This window comes from Macrosteles quadrilineatus, unplaced genomic scaffold, assembly GCF_028750875.1.
Source record: "Macrosteles quadrilineatus isolate MER2022 unplaced genomic scaffold, UCM_ALF_1.0 Scaffold_1__1_contigs__length_201487025, whole genome shotgun sequence".
Lineage (NCBI taxonomy): Eukaryota > Metazoa > Arthropoda > Insecta > Hemiptera > Cicadellidae > Macrosteles > Macrosteles quadrilineatus.
The window spans coordinates 37,999,880-38,026,366 of NW_026542594.1; the positions used below are offsets into that span (position 1 = coordinate 37,999,880).

At 33.9% G+C, this 26,487-nt stretch overlaps 2 protein-coding genes across 3 annotated transcripts in view; one reads left to right on the forward strand and one right to left on the reverse strand.

Annotated features, from left to right (window-relative positions):
• Positions 1 to 19,278, reverse strand: part of LOC128982769 (uncharacterized) — a 72,565-nt gene extending 53,287 nt beyond the window's left edge. Inside the window, exon 1 of one of the 2 annotated variants that reach the window (XM_054401733.1) lies at positions 19,245 to 19,278. The gene's annotated coding sequence lies outside the window, so the exon portion shown is untranslated. Of the gene's footprint in view, positions 1 to 799; positions 836 to 19,244 lie in introns of those variants that run through there. The other variant, XM_054401732.1, reaches the window with a different exon arrangement.
• LOC128982767 (wolframin) overlaps positions 1 to 26,487 on the forward strand; it is a 166,899-nt gene that overhangs the window by 19,030 nt on the left and 121,382 nt on the right. Inside the window, exon 2 of the mRNA XM_054401727.1 lies at positions 25,556 to 25,657. Coding sequence (XP_054257702.1) covers positions 25,556 to 25,657 — 102 coding nt within the window. The remainder of the gene's footprint in view (positions 1 to 25,555; positions 25,658 to 26,487) is intronic.

Below are 26,487 nucleotides of genomic sequence, written 5' to 3' on the forward strand. Positions count from 1 at the left end.
CCTGTTGGAGCTCAAGTCCATATAAAGGACAGGAATCAAGATGGAACTATATTAAACAAACATCCTGCACCTCGATCCTATATCATTCAAACGCAAGATGGTTGTTTGCGGAGGAACAGAAGATCACTGCAAAGATTTAGCACTACTATGCCTTCTGATCACTCTCAACCAGCACTGCAGATTTAGCACTACTATGCCTTCTGATCACTCTCAACCAGCACTGCAGACCAGTCCTTCAGAACACCTCAGAAGATCAGAACCATTCGATCATCCTACAATGGCATCGCAGACAAATCCTTTAGCAAATCTAAGAAGATCAACAAGACAATTCAAACCTACCCGGAGGTTCGATCTTTAAAGGGGAGATGTGTTGTTATTCAAATGTGTTTGAGAACATATGGTATTAGAATATTATTTGTTTAGTTTTTGTTGGTAAACATTCTGAATCTGGATACCTAATAAAGTATTTGTCTTATTAAAACTATATTTTAATTTAACTTACGATAACACTACACTAATTTCGTTATTACTATTTTGATTGCAGTTTGTTTTACTTTTGTTGTTTTGATGGAACATTGATGCGGTAGTAGGATTTTGTTGTTTTATGTGTTTGGAAGTTTTTTGGAAAGATTGCAGTTTAAACTATTTAAGCCATTTGAGAGAAGCTGTGCAACATCAGGATTACAGATTTGATCGTTCATTAGAATACTATTGGAAATTATACTATTTACATCAAAGCTACTATTTACATGAGAACTATTTACATTTATACTACTAATATAATGGTTTAATTACCTACAGTCTCCAGTTCAAAGTAAGTCGATTGCGACCTAGGTTTCTGCACGACGTTGTGCTATCATCAGGCTTCCAGTCGAAAATGTTCAGTCCATTGGACGTCGTTTAGTAAAAACTATGTACAGTTCACAAGACACAAACACATACACATTTACCGATCGGTATTTACAAGGGGAGAACAAGTACATTTTGTCAAATCACCGGCCGCGACGAGTGACATCCAAGCGACAACTAGCTAGATAATTCTTGTGGTCTACCTGACCTTTGTACTTTGTATTGTCTTAATCCTTGGTTAATAGGATGCGTCAGTGTCGCTTGGGTCTCGATTATTTTGTTAAAAATTAAATTGGAGCTGTGGTGGATTTGATCGTTCATTAAGTTGTCAGCATCTTGTTTTAATGACTTGTAGATGTGAAACTCTTCTAATGTATCTAATAAAAAGCCTTTTTTGCAATAGCTGAGAATGGTAACATTTTCGTCCAATTTCTAGGTGCTAGGCTATAAACACCAATGAGAGTATTGCTGCTCTGTATCAATGAATGAAAGTATTTAAAAAATTACATATTTTAGTGGATTTTAGGGTATGGTAAAATAGACAAATTAGAATCTAGGTTGTTTATTTAGGGAAAAATTGCAACATACCACAATATGTCTAAAACTAAAGATACAAACATAATGTTTTTGGTTGCATTTATCATATTGTAAGTACGATGAATGTGGAAATAGGTGGACTTTACATATTTACTTTGTTAATTTGATAATCTATACTATTAAATAACAATCTCATAGTGTCTGTATTATGTCTGTTATTGAACATAGTAAAAACTGCTAGACAGACAGGGCTTAAATTTTACAAAATATAACTACTATACCAAGAATGGTAAAACAGTAGTAGGACTTACTTATTGCCACTTCAATATATTTCTAGAGACTTTGGGATTTGTTGAGACTAGCATCTAACAATTTGTTCAAATAAAATTAATTTTCAATTTTCAATAGGAATATTGTGTTTTAGTCCACCTGAGGAAATCATAAGTTAGCGACAGCAAAATTTGAAATTTTCATTTTGAAGGCATACTTAGGCCTACTAAATAATTGATTTCTTCGAATAGTTACTAAGTAAAAAGTTTGCCATTTTTTAAACGATTTCAGAATCCAAGCCTCCATTATGGCTTTCCACAATATTAATAGAATTTTTTTCACATCAACATTCAGACTGGAGTCGGAGACTGATGCTTTTATTGTTTGTTAGATGATGCAGTAGGCTACATATTTTTGACTAGTATGCCTACTTAACAGAAACACTGGTTTATTTCTTTGGAGTGCTATTAATTTAAGTTATTTTAATCACTTAACAGCAGCTTTTATCAATAAGATAGACAAATAAATAAGGAAATAGTACGGCATTCTCACCTAAAAATCACTTCTCGCGTCTATATTTACACGAATCAATTTCTTATTCTTAAATTTTTTTTTCAAATCTAAGTTCATATTTGTGAAAATGTTTCACACAAAAACGAGAATTGTTTTATGATGTCTAATTTGACCGAAGAATGGCAGGAAGCCATTGTTGCTGATGCGGTGGATTGCTTAGAATCTTAGAACACTGTATGTATTATTCATTTTTAATTGAGCTTTCGTAATTATTCTTGCATCCATTCACATCACATCTATCTGACATGCTGTAGTAACAAGCTCAATGTCATTACTAATGATTAAGGGTAGTAGAAACGCGATTATTTAAGTCGGTACGCGACTTTTCCATTCACTGTAATGGTAAGACGACCGCGCATCAAGACACGGATGCGACGTTGCCACGTTTCGCTCGCCGCGGTCTTGTATTAGAGGTGGCTGTGTTTACGCACACGAGCAGGAAGCCCCATGAGAATCGCCTCAAAGCTTTTACCTCTTTTTTTCTTGCACACAACACATTTGTACATAAATTGATCTTATTGATCTCCTACCTCCAAGTATTAACTTCTCTCTTAAATTGTTCAATAACCTAATATTTGAATGCCCCTCCCCCCCTTTGACAATATTGTTATTGTGATAGGCCTAATCCATTATCAAAGCTTCAACAACTTGATGCTTTGGGGCTAAGCCCAACACAATAGGGAATTTAAAACCAAAACTAACTTATCTTCTTTGTCACTGACTTTGGTTTTCAACCGTTTTAACCCATTATCACCACTAAAGGATATAGCACAGAGAGAGATTTGTTCTTAACACCATCAACAAACATTTCACATAGCACAGTTTTCAAAAGTCATAACTCAGCGCTATCTAATTCTTGCACAGTTAGGCTATATCTCCTAATGATCAAAGTTCTTTCTTCAATTGGAAATTCCTAATATATCTTATCCAAGCAACCAAACAAATTATTTCAAGATATGTAGAGAAATAACGTGAATAAGTTACCATTTTGTTCCAAAATTCAGGCAACACTTATCTGAAGAGTTAGTCTTTAAAAGTGAATTGTCTTGATAAAATATACAAAACTAGCAGAGTACCCGTTCTTCGTACGGGGTTGGCATATAAGTATAAAATGCTTATTGCAGTTATACTCAAGCTTTGCGTTTTATTGGGGGAGGACTCAGTTTGATACAATTTTTGCTTCTTTAAATTTACGGTATATTATAGTATTACACATCTACCAATTCACCTTAACAACAGAGAAAAATAAATTATATAAAATTCGCAAAATATCACAAATTATTCATTAATGAAAAATAAACATATCTGTAAACAATCCAACTTAAACTTTGACAGTTCTCATTTCGTATCACAGTTTTTTTGTTGCTGCTTAGTTCAAATTAGCTGAACTCGGACAGCAAAGCGGCACTAATAGCACTTGACAGTTTTGACTTTACCTCTAAGGCTGTATGGGACTGTCATCAGGCCATGAAAGCCCTAAGAGAGAACAAGGTTATCCTTAGTTGTGTTCCAGGACACAAAGGTATCGTTGGCAATGAGGGAGCTGACAAGTGGGCAAACAAAGGTGCTGAAAGCCCGCTCATGGGTCCAGAGCCGATGTGTGGTATTGCTTACAACAGAGCACGGAGAGCTGTTCACCAGTGGATGGGCATAGAACATCAAAGGAGCTGGGAAAGAACAGAAGGCAACATACACTCAAAGAGAATGCTGCAGACACCTACTGGTGCGATAGCGGCAGATGCCCTTGGCCTGAATAGGAAGACCCTGCGGAGGGTTGTTGGCTTCATCAGCGGCCATTGGTTATTCTGCGGACATCTACACAAGATGGGAATTCAAGTTGAAAGCCTCTTATGTAGGAAATGTGGAGAGGAGGAAGGGACAGCCTTCCACGTGATATTTATGTGCCCAGCCCTACAAGGTCTGCATATGAGATCCCTTGGCCTATCCACTGGAGATCAAAGGGAAGAACAGGTTACCATAGTCAAAAGGATCTCATGGTTCACAAAGGACCTGGGATTTGATGGAGAATGAGGACCTGTGAATGAGGGTGCACAATAAGCTGTTCCAGCTGCGATGCAATCCCATGGTTACTTGTAAGCCTGGCCCTCTGTAAAAAAAAATCACAAGCAGTACCAAGGCAAAAATGTGGTTCGGATTCCAGTAGGTCCCTTAGTTGCCATTAGCTGTATGGGCTGTTAATTATATCCATGTTAAATTACCTGATAAGTATGGGCTCTACCATGTTAAATTAATCTGTTGCCAAAGTCAAATCTTGCATCTGCATAAGTACCTGTTAAACTTTCACCTCATTGTTCTTGTTCTTGTTGATTCTCGTCATGTTTGTTGTTGTTATTCTTGTTGTTATTGTATAATGCTATTTTTTCCAATCTTTTTGTTATTGGTATTATATTGTCATGCAAAACAGTGCAATCTGCCATTGTATATCATTGTAATAATGGTGTTTCCGTATGAAATAAAAAAAAAAAAAAAAAAAATTAACAGCTGTGTATAAGGAATATGTCGGCCTTAGTCACTAACAAGACTACAAGATCGTGCCACTCATCCTTCACTCATATTTGGGTTAAAATATGCACATAGTAGTGTGTCTATCTTAAATAATTGATATTGGTTGATAAATATTTCTTAACCCTCTGTTGTTTGCACCTAATCTTTCAAATATTGCAATATGAAAAATTCCTGCCATTTTTGTGTTCCTGTCCCAAAACCGGTCTTGGCAACTGTGCTGCTTCCTCCCCTCACCCCCCTCAGTATCGCTGTAACCGTTGTCCCGTGCACACATGCTTTGTTTTGTTCCGTTGTATGTGATAAATACAGTGTGACTGGTCTTGTTAAATTTTATGATTTATCTCAAAATAAAAACGGGACCGGTCTCATTTTTATGTGATATATCTCTGTTATCTGTTATATCCTATATATAATACGATTAAAGTTTGAATAATTGTTACTTCGATCTGGGAATCGCCTCTAACAAAAACGTTTATAGGCTATTTACGGAATAACTAAGTTCTGGGTAAAAAATAAAATCTAGACCAGTGGTATAGCTAGGAAAAATCTATTTTCGCCATAATATGAGTACAAACTTTTGAAAATTTAACATGGGCCTTATGAGAAAACATTCCGCCATTATTGTCATTTGTTTACATTTTAAGACATAACTCGACGTTCTGTACCCACGGGCACCTCAGCTTGCGCATGTGCAGAAAGCTCTTGAAGCACTTTCCGAGGTAACTGTTGTACGATGTGTATGTCTCCTTCTGACATACAATTTTGTCAACTTAAAACAGAGAGAAAGAGGACGACTCGACTTTGCTCCAGTTCATTAAATCGTTTGATGTATAAGAATTTGTATTACATTATAAAACTTTCCAGAGTAATGAGTTTCTAATCCATTAAAAAACTATTCTTACATCATCCTCAGCTTTATTACTGTTTATTTAATAATTTTGCTAATATAAACAAGCGATATATTTAATTTTTTAAATTTTTAATGATTTTAATAATAATTATCATCACTAAATTACTCTTTTCGTTGGTTGTCGGTCGTGTCGTTGTCAATAATGTCGTCTAATTCTGACTGATGTCAGATGTTACACTGAATCACTGAATCGGTCACAGGGATAATAATTAGTTGTAACCTACCACTAGCTTACCTAACTATGTTTGAGTGTTGCTATTAGCAGTGTAAGATGATTGCACTGGACAGATTAGCTATCTATTTCAGAAAAATAAAGTTTAAAATAATAAACTCTAGGATATGTTCCTTAAGTTTTGGCCGTTTTGAGATGGATGCTTTCAGGACTCAGTCTAGCCTAGCCTGAACAACTGGGTTAGTGGTTCATCCATGTTTAGTTTATTAACACTAATCAATGCCTAATCTAGACTATACGTGCCTTATTCTACTCAGTTTTAAAACTTATATACATAGGCATAAGCTTTAATTTTTGTATTAAATACTGGGTACATCATTGAGGTAACTCGGTAAGGTTGCTTTTTATAAATGAATAACTTCATGAATCACTAATACCCTATATCATCTAGGTGTGTTCAGTACATAATGACACTCTCTCAAAAAAGTACTAATCCTAACCCAAATAAAATATAGGGAGGTAGCTTTAGGCCTACAGAGGATGAGTGACAAATTATAGGGCAGCCTAGCTTATCAATCAATCAATCAATCAATCAAAATAACTTTATTCATATTGCACATTTTGTACAGAATGGAGTCAGTTATAAAAACACAATATTAAACTTAAGACTACTTACAAAGAATATTGTTATTATAAAAAAATCTAATTTCAGGAAGTTGGAAAAAATCTTCTAATTTATACAAGGGTCTGTTGGTGAGAAATAATTTCAAATGTTTTTTAAATGAATTAAAATTATTTATATTTTTTATATTGTCAGGTAAGCTATTGAAATATTTAACACCACTATAAGATGGAATTTTTTCATAAACCGATAAATTATGTCTGTTGAACGCCAATTCATTACCTTTTCTGGTTGAATATGTATGAAAAGAGTTCAATTTTGGCAATCTTTCATGGTTTGATTTAATATAAAGGGCTATTTGATAAATGTAAAAGCTAAAAATAGTCATTATTCCTATTTCTTTAAACTGCTCTTTTGCGGATGTTTTTGACTTTAGTTTTAACATAATGCAAATTGCTTTTTTTTTGAAGTTCCAGAATGCTATTTAGGTTAAAATTTGATGTGCCCCCATAAAGACATAACCCAAAAGAAATATGTGATTCAATTAAGGAATGATATACCATTTTTAAGGTTTTTAAACTACTAAATTTTGACATCTGTCTTAATGCATGTATGCCTGAGTTGACTTTATTACAAACGTTTTCAACATGACTGTTCCAGTTGAATTTATCATCTATATGCAATCCAAGAAATTTTATTGTTTTAACTTCATTTAGTAAAATTGTATCCATAAAATATTAAACTCAGGTGAATTTTTGCTCTTTGAAGAAAAATTTATATAATTAGTTTTTATTGTATTCGGTAATAAATTGATTTCATTTAAATATTGGTTACATTTGGTAAGCTCAACAAAAGAAGAGACTTCCACATCAGCATTTGAATTTCCAAATATTTTTATATTGATGTCATTAGCAAATAAACAAACACGATTGGGAGATTCTATCAATGAGGGGAAGTCAGTTAAGTAAATTAAGAATAATAAGGGCCCCAATATTGATCCTTGAGGGACACCATACTTTTAACAATTTCCGTTGAGGAAGTGTAAGTAATTAATTGGTTATGGCTATTTATGTGATCAATTGTGACATACTGCTGCCTGCCTGTAAGATAAGATTCAAACCAACGCCAAGCTCTCCCTTTTACACCGATATATTTAAGTTTTTCAAGAAGTAAATCATGTGAGACACTATCAAAGGCTTTTGTTAAGTCTAAGAATATTCCCACTACTTTTTCCTTTGAATCAATTGAATTAATTATAGATTCACAGAAATCAACACCTGCGTCAATCACGGACCTTCCTTCTCTAAAACCATATTGTTCCTTATCTATTAAATTATTTTCCTCTAAGTATTTTGAAAGTTGTATATGCACAACTCGCTCAAAAATTTTTGAAAATGAGCATAACAATGAGATAGGTCTGTAATTACACACTTCTTCTGGGTTACCATTTTTATAACAAGGTTTAATTTTTGATTTTTTTAATTTTTCGGGGAAAATTCCAGAGATAAAAGAAGAGTTTATAGCATGTAGTAATGGTAATAATATATATAGACTACTATAAATTGTTAATTCTGGCTGAATAAATGATTTGATTTGATTTGATTAGACGAGCCTGTTTAATTATTGGCATTGGTATTTCATCCCAGCCAGTGGAAAATTTATTATCAAAAGAAGTTATAATGTTATCCAGCTCTTCATAAGTAATTGGCGAAAGACTGAATTTTGATATCAATTTTTGGGAGGGTGAAATAATATTTTTCGAACCAGTAGAAGATATTAGTTTGGGCAATATGTCATTTTCAACCATCATTGTATAGTAATCATTAAAGAGATGACAGACTTCTTCAACGTCCGTGCAGTTATTGGCTTTAATATATGGTAAACTTAAACTTTCACCATGGCTTGATTTATGATTTGCTCCAACTTCCCTATTTACAATAACTAACAATTTATTTTATTAACAATTTTATTAACAATTTTATTTACAATTCCCTATTTCCCATGTAGTTTTACTAACATTTCGTGATTTTTCCAATAAGTTATGATAATAATTACATTTAGTTTCAATGACTTCTTTTTTTAGTTCTTTCTTTTTTTTTATCAGAATATTTTGAAATGATTTATCTTTAACATTCCTAGCAGTGTTACTCAAATCTAAAACATCTATTCTTTTATTTATAATATCATTTGTAATCCAATTACTATTTCCTCTGGTTAATCTACTTTTAACCTTAGGAAAACAAACATCAAAATCATACTTAATTATATCAAAGAAAATGTCAAACTTATTATTAACAGGTGCATTAAACACATTAATCCAGTTTTCACTTTCTAATAGTTTACAAAACTGAGCAATGCTATCATCAGTGAATTTCCTACGGTATGTTACAATTGTTTTTTTTGGATTTTTGAATTTTCTATACTGTTATCAGTAATTACACACAGCTGAGCATCATGGTCAGACAATTCAGTAATTATTCCTGAAACTTTTATTTTGCTCTTGGCTATATTAGTAAAAACATTATCAATTGCACTCTTCTTTGTTTTGCAAATTCTAGTTGGGAAATTCACCAATGCATATGGTTAGAGTTTAAAACATTAAACAACAATTTTTTATTTTTCGATTCCTCCAACACAACAATATTCACATCTCCGACAACCACTATGTTTTTATAATTTCTATTTCAAATTTCCAATAGTACATCAAATTTTTCTAAAAATCTTTTGTCATAACACAATTTAGGAGTTCTGTAAATACCATCTAAAACAAAAGAATATTTTCCTGCTCATACTTTAACCACACAACACTAAAATTCTTTGTCTTGAACCAAACTCGTTATTTCTGTTAATTCAAGAGGTTCTACTTTGAGTGCTGATCTGGCCAAAATTAATACACCACCTCCACATGTTAATTTTCGAGCATAAAAAGATTTAACTGTCATATTTTTTATATTCAAACGATTTATTTCATTTTCTTTCATTTTATGTTCTGTCAGTACTAATAAATCCACTAAAATTTCATCTAGTAATATAGACAACATGTCTAGTCTGGAGGGTAGGTGCTGGATATTTTGGTGTAGGATACTAATTGTGTTGTTATTCATATGTGTTTGAGAACATATGGAACTCAGGTTATTGGCAAATACCCATAACAGAAGAAGCTTCATATCTTACTACTTTCATCACACCTTTTGGAAGGTTCAGATTTTTACGACTCCCTTTCGGGATTTCTACTGGTTCAGAAGTATTCCAGCGTCAAATGTCTGAATCACTTGAAGGCCTTCAAGGTGTTGTTTGCCATTTCGATGACATAACTATATACGGGAAAGATATGGAAGAACATGACAAAAATTTACATAGTGTTTTGTGTAGGCTACAGGAAAAGGGCTGGACACTTAATAAATCAAAATGTGTGTTCCGGCATGACAGTATCAGCTTACTAGGCCACCTTGTAACTAAAAATGGTATTAAGCCAGATCCCTCTCGTGTTGAGGCTATCCAAAAACTCAAGACACCAACTAATGTTAAAGAACTAAGGAGAATTCTAGGTGTTGTCAATTACGTAGCAAAGTTTATTCATAATTTGTCGATCATAGTTCATCCACTACATGCTTTACTGCAAAGAAATACAGAATTTTTTTGGGGGCCTGATCAAGACCAAGCTTTGGAAAAGATTAAACTGTCATTGATGTCCGAACCGTGTATCGCTTTATACAGCATGTCTAAAGAAACCTTCCTCTCAGCGGATTCCTCGTCATACGGTATTGGAGTTGCACTAATTCAGCTTCAAGAAGATGGAACTAAACGTCCTGTGGCCTATGCTTCGAGAAGTTTGTCATCAGCCGAACGTAATTGGGCTCAAATAGAAAAAGAAGCTCTAGCGATTGCATGGGGGAGTGAACGATTTGAACACTTCATATTAGGGTTGCATTTGCATATTGAGACAGACCATAAGCCCTTGCTCTCCATATTCAAGATAAAAGACTTGGACAATATTACTCCCAGGCTTCAGAGAATACGACTCCGGCTGATGAGATATACATATGATATTACCTACACGCCCGGTAAACAGTTGATTTTGGCTGATGCACTGTCTCGAGACACAGAGAACTCTGAAGAGGAATGGGAACTTACAGAGGAAATCCTTGCTTATATACAAAATATTGACACTACTCTACCATCAGTTTCGGATGAAAGGTTGCGAGAAATAAATTAAGAAACTATGAAAGATGAAACTCTAAAACATGTGTCACAGTATTGTGTGAAAGGTTGGCCAGAAAGATCTAAGATTCCAGAGGATGTATTGCCCTACTGGTATCATAAAGAATATACAGGGTGAGTTTCTACTGACCGTGTTAACTTCGCCAGTGGGTTCTACTCACTAAAAGGAACAAAAAAGTTTATGGGAAGGTATGTCCGAAAATTCATATTTACCCAGATATCCGCCATTTTGTTTTTTATACAAAAATATTTTTATCTGTGAAGTTTTTTATTCGATGATTATGAAACTTGGTAAACATGTTACCATACACAAGACCTATAATAAAAAAAAAATAATAAAGTTGTTCCGATTGTAAATTTCAAAATGGCGGCCGTTTGAATTTTTCTAACTTAAATAACTCGAAAACGGCTAATTTTATGAAAAAATGTCAAGAATACTTTTTTTTAGCATTTTTAATTTCCTATCAAACGATACCAAGATCTAAAAGATCGGACAAAAGATAACTGAAATATAACGGGTTTTGTGTAAAAATAAGGCAAAAATTGACTAACTTTGCCTTATTTTTCGGGAGAAGGATCCGCACTTATGTTCCAATAATGTCTGATCAACTAAGACCCTATCTGGTAGACGCTGAAAAGTTAAGGGAAAAGGAAGAAGCAAGAATTGATCGTCAAAAGATTTATTTTGACAAAAGACATAGAGCCACAGAATTGCCTACTCTACCTGTTGGAGCTCAAGTCCATATAAAGGACAGGAATCAAGATGGAACTATATTAAACAAACATCCTGCACCTCGATCCTATATCATTCAAACGCAAGATGGTTGTTTGCGGAGGAACAGAAGATCACTGCAAAGATTTAGCACTACTATGCCTTCTGATCACTCTCAACCAGCACTGCAGATTTAGCACTACTATGCCTTCTGATCACTCTCAACCAGCACTGCAGACCAGTCCTTCAGAACACCTCAGAAGATCAGAACCATTCGATCATCCTACAATGGCATCGCAGACAAATCCTTTAGCAAATCTAAGAAGATCAACAAGACAATTCAAACCTACCCGGAGGTTCGATCTTTAAAGGGGAGATGTGTTGTTATTCAAATGTGTTTGAGAACATATGGTATTAGAATATTATTTGTTTAGTTTTTGTTGGTAAACATTCTGAATCTGGATACCTAATAAAGTATTTGTCTTATTAAAACTATATTTTAATTTAACTTACGATAACACTACACTAATTTCGTTATTACTATTTTGATTGCAGTTTGTTTTACTTTTGTTGTTTTGATGGAACATTGATGCGGTAGTAGGATTTTGTTGTTTTATGTGTTTGGAAGTTTTTTGGAAAGATTGCAGTTTAAACTATTTAAGCCATTTGAGAGAAGCTGTGCAACATCAGGATTACAGATTTGATCGTTCATTAGAATACTATTGGAAATTATACTATTTACATCAAAGCTACTATTTACATGAGAACTATTTACATTTAGACTACTAATATAATGGTTTAATTACCTACAGTCTCCAGTTCAAAGTAAGTCGATTGCGACCTAGGTTTCTGCACGACGTTGTGCTATCATCAGGCTTCCAGTCGAAAATGTTCAGTCCATTGGACGTCGTTTAGTAAAAACTATGTACAGTTCACAAGACACAAACACATACACATTTACCGATCGGTATTTACAAGGGGAGAACAAGTACATTTTGTCAAATCACCGGCCGCGACGAGTGACATCCAAGCGACAACTAGCTAGATAATTCTTGTGGTCTACCTGACCTTTGTACTTTGTATTGTCTTAATCCTTGGTTAATAGGATGCGTCAGTGTCGCTTGGGTCTCGATTATTTTGTTAAAAATTAAATTGGAGCTGTGGTGGATTTGATCGTTCATTAAGTTGTCAGCATCTTGTTTTAATGACTTGTAGATGTGAAACTCTTCTAATGTATCTAATAAAAAGCCTTTTTTGCAATAGCTGAGAATGGTAACAGCTATGGGCATGGGTTGTTGTTGGTTTGTATTTTCGTCCAATTTCCCCGCTCTATGGTCGTTTTCGATTGTGTGTCGGGCGAATGTAGATTTTTGTTGGATAAGTCGGGGGTTTGGTTTGTGTTCTTTCAACCGGGTTGTAAATGACCGACCTGTTTGGCCAATGTAGTATTGTTCACGTTCACCACATTTTAGCTTATATACACCAGTTTTTTCCAGTTTCCCATTGTCATTGGAGGGTTGTCTTATGGTTAGAAGGCGTTCTAATTTATTGGAGGTTCTAGGAGCGGGTAATAAATAGTATGGTTTTAATTCTTTGTTCAATAGGTTGTATAATCGGTGGCCATATTCGATTGGAATGTACTTAAGTGTCTGTTGGTTCTAGTTTAGATTTTTGTTTATGTTTTTATTACTATGTTTTTTAACCAATCTATCAACCATTCTACTTTCATAACCATTGGAGGCTGCAATATACTTTATGGTGTCTAATTCTTTTTCATAGTTTGTAGGTGATAACCCTCCAAAGGTCCATAGTTTAGGCCTTAATGTCCACCTATTTTTGGCGCATTTGCAAGGTTTTATTAAAACGGATCTGAGAAGCTTAAAACAATGTTAATTCTAATGTTCTATATACCATTTTGTTTGGAAAATCATGGGCTTCAATATTATATATAAAACATAAGGAACATTTAAAAAAAAAAATTTTAGGTAAAAAAAATATAATTTCGAAAATTTTCAAAAAAAAAAATAAGTTCGCGCTCAATGAAATTGTATAAATTATAGGCCTATAAATATTTGAAAATAGCCACTTTTTTCTAAATTTAATGAGGATTACAAATATATAATCATATAGCTAGGTAAGTTATCAAATAAATAAGTTATGAGCGAAAAACGGATTTCAGTACATAGCGTTTAGCTAAGAATGCATAGCCTAACCATAGCTAGGAATCTGGCTGATAATTTACATCAATATCACTACCTACTTCTTCAGGATCATCAACCAGCACTTCAAAACCACTTAAATCTTCTTATAATGCACCACGTATATCACTACTTTTGATTTTTAACACTAAAACAATGATAAACATAATAATACCCCCGCCGCAGCAAACCTGCCGACTAAGCGAATTTCCATTTGTCTGAATTGATTTTCAGTTAAATATATTTTAATAACATTAGGTTTAACGAGTACCTAGGTTTGCTGCTACAAGGAAACTAATAAAGTGTGTTTTTGAGTAAAATATTTATAGCTTAGTACAAAATAAATAAATTTGCCAAGTTTGATCAAAATATATTCATAAACAAGCAAACTACAACATTTGACAATATTCTCCATAAGAATAACATGGGAATTTTAAATTTACAATTTTTTTAATTTTCTCCGTTACTAATAATCGAACAAAAATACTTTTATATACCAAATTATTTGTTTTTTTAAGCTCTTTAAAAAGGTCTAAAGAGAAATTGGGAAATTTTGTGTTTTGAGGGTCAAAAGTGAGAAAAACCAATTTTTACCCCATAAAACCCCCCGTAAAGCCCCGTTCCCATGGTCCAATTGTGCTGGTTCGCGAACTCATTCAAGTTTATCCCGCTTTACACCTTTAAACCAAATTTCATCAAAATCGGACAAAAATTACTCAAGTTATCGCGTTCACGGACGTATATATATACAGTGTGTAAATTAAGTATGGAAACAAATCTGTATTTTTAAAACCGAAATAGATAGAAATATTCTATTTGTGGCAATAATAGTTAACAAAGATTCCGCAATTTTTCACATGAAAAATATTTTTTTACCCCCCTAACAGGGTAGGTGGTAGGGGGTGACTTATTTTTTTCAAATAGCAACCCCTATTGAGTGACCCCTCATTTTGAAGAGTTTGTCAAAAGAAACACAATGACGCAAATCCGAGGTGAATATCTCACTCCTAGCTAACATGGCGGATATTCCAAAATGGGCTTTTTTTTACAAAAATTAAATTTTTCATTACCCACCATTTAGGCTAGGGGTGAAATATCTACCTCGGGTTTGCGTCATTCTTTTTCTTTTAACAAACCCTTCAAAATGAGGGGTCACTCAATAGGGGTTGTTGTTGAAAAAAATAAGTCACTCCCACCCCCTACCCTGTTAAAGGGGTTGAAAAAATATTGTTGATTAAAAAAATTGCGGAACCTATGTCAACAATCAATTCCACAAACAGAATATTTCTATCTATTTCGGTTTTAAAAATACAGATTTCTTTCCATTATTTGTGAAATTGGTGCTTTTCACGTACAATAAATCATATTTTGGAATATCCGCCATTTGGGCTAGGAGTGAGATATTCACCTCGGATTTGCGTCATTGTGTTTCTTTTGACAAACTCTTCAAAATGAGGGGTCACTCAATAGGGGTTGCTATTTGAAAAAAATAAGTCACCCCCTACCACCTACCCTGTTAGGGGGGTAAAAAAATATTTTTCATGTGAAAAATTGCGGAATCTTTGTTAACTATTATTGCCACAAATAGAATATTTCTATCTATTTCGGTTTTAAAAATACAGATTTGTTTCCATACTTAATTTACACACTGTATATATATATATATATATATATATATATATATACTAGCTGTTGTACCCGTGCTTTGCAACGGGAAGAGGACACAACATAGAAACATTTTAATATTTACTTCTTTTGCTTATAATAGTTACACATCCGCCAACGCTTTTAGAAACAAAATTCAACTTTTCTGGCCTTAATAGAAACGTTTAAGTTATGAGTTTTAAATCTGGTAAGTAGTGGATACCACAATTTCATCTCCCTTAATTACATATCTTTTTATTTATTACTGTATTGACATTTTAAATTTCAATTTTGAAGTTTCTACTAATTATTCAATTTAAATGAACATTTTTTTTATTTCACTCTTCTTAAATCACAAATCCTTCCATCTCCAGTTTCTTCACTCACAATAAATCATTAGCAAAACTAAGTAAGCTGTTATAAACTTCAGAAATATTGCTGTGCCTTATCAATACATTCTCTTGAAATATTAAAGAAACTATATCTATTGGTACAACAAATAATAAAAAAATAAAATAATTTAGCATTAAAGACAGCAGACAAAACTAATATGATTATCAGAGCATCAAGGACTAAAAAATGTAATAGCAAATACAGTATATGTTTCATTGCATCTCTGATTCTACTCTACAAAAATATCAACATAATATACAAACCAGTTCTTTTAATCAGTTCCATCGTCCATTGCCTTTACATTTTCACACTTACCATAGTAAACATAGTAACAGATATTTCATTGATTTAGAAACAAAAGAACACTGTGTAGGCTACTGCTTAGTTTTATGATATTTTCCTTGGTTTAATTTAATCAGTGGTGTAGCAAAACACAAATAATAAATTTATCAAATAAAGTAAATGTGAAAATGTGAACTGAAAGCTATGTTAAGATAAAATAAGAGTATTTTGTATTACCATTTGATAATTAATTATATTTACACATATACAACAGATAAAAAAAAAAAATCAACGACTTACAATTTAGTTATTGATTATACCGGGTGTACACAAAAGAAGTAAACAACTTTGTACGTTAATATAACAAAAACTACGTGTTCGACATCGCTGTGGTTGGTATCAATGTGTTGGAAAACACCTCAAGTTTTGTTCCACACAGCTGACTGTTGTCAACAATGCCAACAATGTGGCAAAAGTAGTCGTTTAGTGATTTCGTTGAAAATGGTCAATACTCTTACAGAAAAGTCGTTTTGTGTCCTGGAGTTTGAAAGAACTCGATCTGCTACCACTGTTCAGCGTCGTTTTCGGACACGATATCATAGAGACCCTCCAAATAGGAAATCAATCTACGATTGGCATCGGAAATTCAAGGCCACGGGTTGCATAAGAAAAGGAAAGAGCTCTGGAAGACCAGCGACGTCTGATGCTCAGGTTGAGTTAGTCCGTGCAACTGTTGTACACACTCCGAGGAAATCAACGCGGAAGATGAGTATGGAGCTTCAAATGCCGCATTCCACGATTTGGAAGGTTTTGAGAAAACGTCTGAAGATGTTTCCGTACAAACTGCAGTTGTTGCAAAGTCTGAACGATGGCGACAAAGTGAAACGCTTTGAGTTTTGTAGTGATCTGCAGGAACTGCAGGAAGAAGATGGTTTCTATGAAAGACTCATTTTTGGCGACGAATCAACGTTCCACATAAGTGGTAAAGTAAACAGACACAATGTAAGAATTTGGGGGACCGAAAATCCTCGAGAGTCTGTTGAACATGAGAGAGACTCACCTAAGCTGAACGTATTTTGTGCTGTATCAAAGAAGAAGGTGTATGGTCCATTTTTCTTTCAAGAAGCAACCGTCAGAGGAAATGCTTACTTAGACATGCTGAGTGAATGGTTGATGCCTCAACTCGAGGAAGACAGTGAAGACTTTGTTTGGGTGCAAGATGGTGCACCGCCACACTGGCTGCACGATGTAAGAGACTACCTTGACGAGAGTCTACCGCAGCGCTGGATTGGCCGTGCTGCTGACGACAACTTACACCTCTTACGTTGGCCTCCACGAAGCCCGGACTTAACCCCGTGTGATTTTTTTTTGTGGGGTTATGTGAAAGACAGAGTTTTTGTTCCTCCTTTGCCGTTGACTCTTTTGGAGCTCAGGAATCGCATTACTGCTGCAGTACAAAGTGTTAATGAAGCCACTCTTCAAAAGGTTTGGTCAGAATTTGATTTTAGAATAGATGTCTGCAAAGCAAGCCGAGGTTCACATATTGAGCATTTGTAGTATATAGGAAAAAACTTGAGGTTTTTCTCTTTCTAATGGTGTATGTTAGTCTTTATAAGTTAGTAAAACTTCGCTATAATTTTAAAACAAAGTTGTTTACTTCTTTTGTGTACACCCGGTATTATTTAGTTTAACTTAAGAAGAGGTTTAGCAAAACACAATAACTTAATTTACCTAAATATACATATAAAAAACAATGTGATGTGCAAGTTATGTTAAGTAATCTAACACATGTTAAGCAGTTAGAATTTATTTAAAGTAGCCTCCAAATTCATATAAAACATCTATACATTTTATTGTTCATACTGTTTCCATGAAATCATATCAATAGCATTATTTTCATAGCTTAGACGCTTCAAAAAAATCCAAAGCAGAGCCGGAGTTGATACAGCAACGGTTATAGAATATTTTTTTATATAATCATTGACATAGTTTTAGAATAAATACCCCCGCCGCAGCAAACCTGCCGACTAAGCGAATTTCCATTTGTCTGAATTGATTTTCAGTTAAATATATTTTAATAACATTAGGTTTAACGAGTACCTAGGTTTGCTGCTACAAGGAAACTAATAAAGTGTGTTTTTGAGTAAAATATTGATAGCTTAGTACAAAATAAATAAATTTGCCAAGTTTGATCAAAATATATCCATAAACAAGCAAACTACAACATTTGACAATATTCTCCATAAGAATAACATGGGAATTTTAAATTTACAATTTTTTTAATTTTCTCCGTTACTAATAATCGAACAAAAATACTTTTATATACTAAATTATTTGTTTTTTTAAGCTCTTTAAAAAGGTCTAAAGAGAAATCGGGAAATTTTGTGTTTTGAGGGTCAAAAGTGAGAAAAACCAATTTTTACCCCATAAAACCCCCCGTAAAGCCCCGTTCCCATGGTCCGATCGTGCTGGATCGCGAACTCATTCAAGTTTATCCCGCTTTACATCTTTAAACCAAATTTCATCAAAATCGGACAAAAATTACTTAAGTTATCGCGTTCACGGACGTATATATATATATATGTCTATATATATATATATATATATATATACATATATAAAAATTTGAACGAATGGCGTTTTTGGCCTCTGGGGACATCAAAATGAAAAAGTAAATCGGTCCCGGGTCTAGGTCTTACCGTGCCACCTACGGTAATAGCTACTTCCCTATAGGGAAATTCGCTAATAATCCATGATAAAAGGTTAGATTAAAATAAACCTACATCATAGTTATGGAAGATATTATATTTAATTTCTTTGTATCAGCTGTCTGAAATTGTGAAATATGCAGTTTAGCAGTTCTTCTTGTTTACATTTAAATGTCAAAGCAAATGTAAACAAACATTGTTAGTGTTCTCATCGCAGTCATGGAGACCAATCAATATTTACTTTTAAAATCTTCGCCTCAGAACTTTTAAAGCCAAAGGGGCAAAGCCTACGGCCAGTATCGAAATTTGAATAGTCCTATAATGGTCCTTGATATGGTAACTATATTTTTGTAAACTTTTAGCCAAGTTGGTTCAGTAGTTTTTGCACCTATTAGTAACACACATACAGACAGACACCATTAGATTTTTATATAATAGTATAGATGTCTATATATATATACATATATAAAAATTTGAACGAATAGTGTTTTTGGCCTCTGGGGACATCAAAATGAAAAAGAAAATTGGTCCCGGGTCTAGGTCTTACCGTGCCACCTACGGTAATAGCTACTTCCCTATAGGGAAATTCGCTAAAACACATCAGTCATCGGTCCTAGGTTAACTAACCTGTTTACTAATATGCACGTCAGCTGTCTGCTACAATTACGATCGGCTCAGAGAACAAACAGCGCTTAGAGACAGACCTTTAGAAAGCTTAGAATCTAATGAAAAGAACGATACCTAACTCGATCCAGTAAGAGTTATCCAGTGAGATAACACTCCAACAAAACTATTTCACATTCAATGGGAAACCATATGTACAAAGTGAAGGGTTAGCTATGGGATCACCGTTATCCGGCATCTTAGCTGAAATCTACCTCAACTACATCGAAAACACAGAGATTTTTTCTAACAAAAACAACCATCTGAGTAAAATCATTTTCTACCATAGATATGTTGATGATACGTTGGTCTTGTTCAATGGGAACGCCCGACAGCTACAGATCTTAAATAACTACCTGAACAACATAGCCCCGAAATTACAGTTTACATTAGAAATAGAAAGTAACAACCAAATTAACTTCCTCGACCTCACTATTAAGAAAAATAATAACAGTTTTGAGTTCGACATTTTCAGAAAGCCTACCACAACCTCTCAGACGATACACGCTTCCTCATACCATCCCCAAAGCCACAAAACAGCGGCTTATAATAGCATGGTTCACCGCCTCTTGAATGTGCCATTATCACCTACAAACTATGAAAAAGAATTAGACACCATAAAGTATATTGCAGCCTCCAATGGTTATGAAAGTAGAATGGTTGATAGATTGGTTAAAAAACATAGTAATAAAAACATAAACAAAAATCTAAACTCGAACCAACAGACACTTAAGTACATTCCAATCGAATATGGCCACCGATTATACAACCTATTGAACAAAGAATTAAAACCATACTATTTATTACCCGCTCCTAGAACCTCCAATAAATTAGAACGCCTTCTAACCATAAGACAACCCTCCAATGACAATGGGAAACTGGAAAAAACTAACTGGTGTATATAAGCTAAAATGTGGTGAATGTGAACAATACTACATTGGCCAAACAGGTCGGTCATTTACAACCCGGTTGAAAGAACACAAACCAAACCCCCGACTTATCCAACAAAAATCTACATTCGCCCAACACATAATCGAAAACAACCATAGAGCGGGGAAATTGGACGAAAATGTTACCATTCTCAGCTATTGCAAAAAAGGCTTTTTATTAGATACATTAGAAGAGTTTCACATCTACAAGTCATTAAAACAAGATGCTGACAACTTAATGAACGATCAAATCCACCACAGCTCCAATTTAATTTTTAACAAAATAATCGAGACCCAAGCGACACTGACGCATCCTATTAACCAAGGATTAAGACAATACAAAGTACAAAGGTCAGGTAGACCACAAGAATTATCTAGCTAGTTGTCGCTTGGATGTCACTCGTCGCGGCCGGTGATTTGACAAAATGTACTTGTTCTCCCCTTGTAAATACCGATCGGTAAATGTGTATGTGTTTGTGTCTTGTGAACTGTACATAGTTTTTACTAAACGACGTCCAATGGACTGAACATTTTCGACTGGAAGCCTGATGATAGCACAACGTTGTGCTGAAACCTAGGTTGCAATCGACTTACTTTGAACTGGAGACTGAAGGTAATTAAACCATTATATTAGTTATAAACCAGTTCAGGGGCAATTCCACATCTTATGATGTCAAAACTATTTAGACTACACTTTTCACTGGCACAGTTACTCTGCTTTTCCACTTCACTTGACACACACTTCACCGCCTCGCTATATAGTTATATAACTATAATTTGTCAGTGTCAATAAAATAGTCAAATTATATCGAGGACAACCAAACTTGGATATGCAACTATGTTTACACCTAAGTTTCCTTTTTGGTACTCACCAACAAGGATCAACCGTAATTTTTTTCACTCAGAAAGTGTCCTGAGTTCCCGGAAAATTGTAACATATTACATTTTAAAAATTAAGGGTAAATTAAAGGTTTAGGTTCTGGTTTCGGAGCGAGTCCAAGTTCTTGCAGTGACGAAGATTTTCTTACTGCTGATAGCCTTTTTCGTTTTCAGCGAGAAAAATACTGAGTAATTTCTATAGTTTGGGCCGTTTAGGGAACCAAACACATTTTAGAAAACTCTTCTATCTCATCATTTCAGTAAACTATGATAACTTATTATTATTTTTATAGAAGTTAAATAGATGTCAAGAAAAAATATACCACAAATTATTATTTTTTGGATAGAATTACATTGACCAAAGAATACTCTCAGAGTATAGTGTAGTGATAAAGTTTCCCGAGCAAAGCTCGGTCCCCAGGTACTCATACAATAATTAGTTAATTCCATTATCTATATCTATAAAAGAGGAACTATGTATGTACTTGTATGTATGTATGTATGTATGTACCTTATGGACTCCGAAACCGCTTGACAGATTGTAATGTAACTTTCAGGTATTATTAAGCATTATTCAAGGATGGTTTGTGTGAAGTTTGGTGCAGATCCGTCAAAAAGGGCTCCACCCCAGAGGGTTTTAAGGGTCCAATGTCAGATGTTTGGAACTAAAATGTTTACAAATAAATATAATTTAAAAGCAGATGTTTACTTTCACCAACTGTTTTGCATGTTTTAATAATCACAACATTCTGTATTAGTCATGATTTGAAATACAATGGAATCTTGATAAGAAGACCCTCGATAACAATTCACCCTTGATAACAAGTGTCATTTTCAAATCCTCTTAAAATAATTTTACCCCTAATCACATGTTATTACAAACCTTGATAAGAAGTCAACCTTGATTAAAAGTCTTATTTTACAATCCCCATGAGAGTCTTGTTATCGAGGTTATACTGTAGTGCCACACAGTTTCCACAGAATGCAGCACAGAAAACTATTTTACTTTTGGATAAGTCTAAATATATTAAGCCTTGATCGCAGCACACCTGTGCAACGTTTAAATTCTCCACTATTAAATATATCTACTAGATAACCTGTTGCTCAAAATCGAGCAAAACTGAAACTTGTATAAAAAAATAAACAAAAAACATAAACAGCAAGACCTTAATCAAAAAGTCACTCTAAAATATTTTATAAGACTGATTATAAAAATATAAAAATATTATGATGTAAAAAAATATAAAAGCAATCTACAATATTTAAATTTGGCCAGGGCTTAATTTCAGCTTTAAAAGTTGCTGCGAAATCTACACAGGTAGAACCATTGTAGCGAGGGAAGACACTTCTTCTGTCTCTTATTATGTACATAAGAATCTCACTTGACTCCTCGGAGCTCTCGTCCGTCTGCCACTGTCTTCAAAGATTTGCAAATGGGTTGGCATTGTGACCCTATTTCCCGCATATTTTTTCATTGCATTTTTTTTAATTGTGCTTAGTTCTCCTTTGGGTTCTAGTGACATTGTCGTACTTACTTATATATCTGTGCGTATTTAGGATCATCACCTTCTTGAGGAATTAGAGGACCCACTCGGTGGTAAAACGTGTCACGGATCTTAAAATTATAGATCCTCTGTGGAACTTTCTCATCTTAATGAGCTTTGGAGCTGACCATGGTAAAGGCAGAACTGAATTAATTGAGGAACTTTATCCAAATAATTTCTGGATATAAGTCTCACAGTCTTATTTTCAGATTGGGAGTTTCCAATAAGAACCCAAAGTTTATTGTGGTGAATTACACGAATGAGGTAAACGAACCTTTCATTTATGGCAACAAAGAGTACAAACTTAAGTGTCTCGGCCAGTCTTTTCTTGCTTAAAAATATGTAAGCCACTACAATGTAAACATTTAACGTTCATTTGTCCGAGATTGGACTATCACAACGGTGGTACTACCACCATGTACCTATCAAATGTTCAATTGAGAGGTTGATGCAAGCGGTCATGTTCGCATTCCCTCTAGCCACTCACAGTTCTTCGTCGTACTGGCGGCATTTGATTTTAAATTTAAATGAAATAAGAAAATTAACAAAACAACAGAAAACACTATAAAGGAATTGGAATTTTGATACACATTGTAAATTACATGATAATATGGTAATGTAATGGATAACTGCCCTGTGAATAATCACTTTTAAACATTCACTTCATCACATCGAACTGTAACTACACGATAATCAGTAAAATACAATGTAAGGTTAATCAATTTAACCATAGGCAAAAAGAATTAAGGAAAATATTTATTTAAACACTTTGTTGTCTAGTATTGATAGGAAACTATTCATTATGAACCAGAGTTAGTTTCTGTTGTTAACCTTAAAAACTACAGTATTTCAAACTACGTCCATATGTTATTTGTAAACAAAGGGAAATGAGTTTGATCAAATGTCAACAGATCGTGCCGCCTTCCAAACTTTAGCCTTTAAGTGTACTTAAGTGGTGCCCTTTCTTTATATTCTGAGACGTATTTGCACATCTACGTGAAAATACCTTTAATTTGACACCTCAAACTTTAAAATCCATCAAGCCATTATTGAGTTATGACTGTGAAAAGAAAACTGCTTGCGTAATAATATACAGGGTGACAAAAGAGTCTGGAAACGGTTTAATTTCTTTTTAACTAAATCAGTTAGAAAATTCAAACCTTTCACATCAACTAACATGTATGAAAACTACTTTTTCTAAGCATTGTCATTTTTTTTACCTCTACCAGGGGACGACCCACGAGGAGTAGGTACATAATCTTTAATGTAAGCATAGGTTGATATGCACACCATTTTAAAGGATTAGTCAAGTGGAGTTCATTACCGGAAACCGCGTCAAAAAAGGTTCATCCGTTACAAAATGGCAGCTGTCCAAAGTTCTTGTGAAATATACCTGCACAGGCCTTAGTATGGGCAAATACTCGTAATAAACATTAGTTTGAGAGCTTAAACTGTATTTTAAAGTCAACTAGCTCATAGACTAATAGTATTCAATCTTCAAAACAAATTTAACCCGGTTTCAGATTTCCCTGCTAATGTCAATACTAAGGCCTCTGCAGGTATATTTCGCAAGAACATTGAACTGCCGCCATTTTGTAACGGATGAACCTTTTTTGACGCGGTTTCCGGCAATGAACTCCACTCGACCAGACCTTTAAAATGATGTGCATATCAACCTATGCTTACATTAAAGATTATGTACCTACTCCTCGTGGGCCGTCCCCTGGGGGAGGTCAAATAATGGCAATGATTGCAAAAAGTAGTTTTCATACATGTAAGTTGATGTGAAAGGTTTGAATTTTCTAACGAATTTAGTTAAAAAGATATTAAACCGTTTCCAGACTTTTTTGTCACCCTGTATAGATAAACCCAATGAAAAAACAAAAAACATTGTTTTTCCACTGACAATTAAGTAAAATAAATATTCTATTTTTGTTTTTGGTATACATTTTTGTTATTTATCGTACAGAACAAATTACTATTTAAAATAATATTTGTTAAGCGCAGAAACACACACCGGGTAACTGCTATTATAGAAATAAATCAAACTGTTTTTACCCAGCAAAGAAAACGTTAAGTTCAATTTTACATACAATGTGACGGGCATAGCTACTGTATTTATAAAGTAAAATGAAAATTACTGGGAAAATATAGGCCTATGTCTAAAGTACTCAAAACAATTTTAAGGAACAATGTATCTGAGAGAAATAGTGGGACTGGTCGTGTTAAAAAATAGGTGCGACAGACGGAGGGTTAAACATGGTCAAACTAATGGTTCCCATTTAGAGGCTAGGACTGTTGGAATATTTGACAATATGTGAGCTACCGGTACTATTAAACCAATATCTATTTAACCAAAATTTTGTAGGCTAATTCATTTCATACCATCAAGTCAATTTATTCAGAATGTTGTTTTGTTATAACAATGTAAGAAAAACCATTACAATGTCATTCAAACAGCCAAACATGTCATTTAAGGAGAGAATGTCCAATGAACGGATAGCTACCAATGTCTAGAAAGTACCATAGACCAAGATGTATAGTACGTACATTTTCTGCATGGTAAGTAATTTAGCCTAGGACTGGCAAAAACTTGTAAAGTGAAGAAATTAATTTTAATTTTCTTGACACTTTATGATACTTTCCATCCTTATTACAAGAAATTATTATTCTTAGTGCACATAAAAAACAAATTGTTATGCTAAACAACAATTTTTACAATGGGGGTGCAGATCCATCCCCTTCTCGTCTGTGGATATTGCAGAAAATGGCGGAAAGCTTACTTATCTGCAATAACCATGCTAAAGCGTTCTTTACTTTCCGGATGACTTATGTACTGAGGACATATTTTCCCAATTTCTGTGACCTCTTGAGTAGGAATACATAACAACAAAAAAAATTTATGTCAGCTTCACTATTACAGATGGTGGAAAAGGAATCAAACGTCTGGGGAGCCCCCTCATGGATGACTGGTGTCCTGACTCCCAGGTAGTATTGGCGAAGAAACTCTTGGACGAAAAATGTGGTAGGTGTTAAGAAGTCATAAATTTGTCCTGGGGTCTTTATTTATAGAAAATTTTTTTTATCCACAAGTTTTTTACTACAACAAACAAAAATGGCTACCTACCAAAAAAGTTGTAAAGGAGAGTAATTTGTTTACAACACCTTTATGACATTTCTTTATATACAGGTAACACTCTTTATCACAAAGCTTTTAACATTTTTAAAATGTTAAAGCAACAACAAATCTAAATGCTTTATGTTAACACTTTGTAATAGATGTCCCCAGCTAATTAGAACCTTTTAGCGAATTTCCCATAAGGTAAAACCACCAAATGACATGCTAAGGTGTAGTGATAGCCATATTTATTGATTGCCTGAGTTAAAATAGCCGCGTGTACAACTTAAAGACGTTTAATACTTATGCCAGAGTAGTAGAAATATTAAATAACATCAAAACAAAGCTAGTAAAGTTATAATAACGATTTTTCAGCGTACTCAACCCAACCTATTACAGACGTGTATTGTCGACACACGTAAAATTAATATCAACATTTTTTATTTTAATATCGACAGCCAATAAAATTGATTATTTTAAAGCATTTAAAAGCACAATCTAGCCTAAAATGACTTTAAATCTACTCTTTATTAATATTTATTCAAGATACAACTTGACTTTTAATGTAAAATAAAAACAAAAAATTAAAATAAAATATTTTCTGAGACGTCTTTAGGAATGCGTTGAGGTGTGACGCCAACTGTAAAGATATGGTATTTTATTTCAAGGTATGATTAGTTTAATGGCTTTAATTCAGTGGCAAACAATGAAAAATATTATGACAAACCTGAAATTAT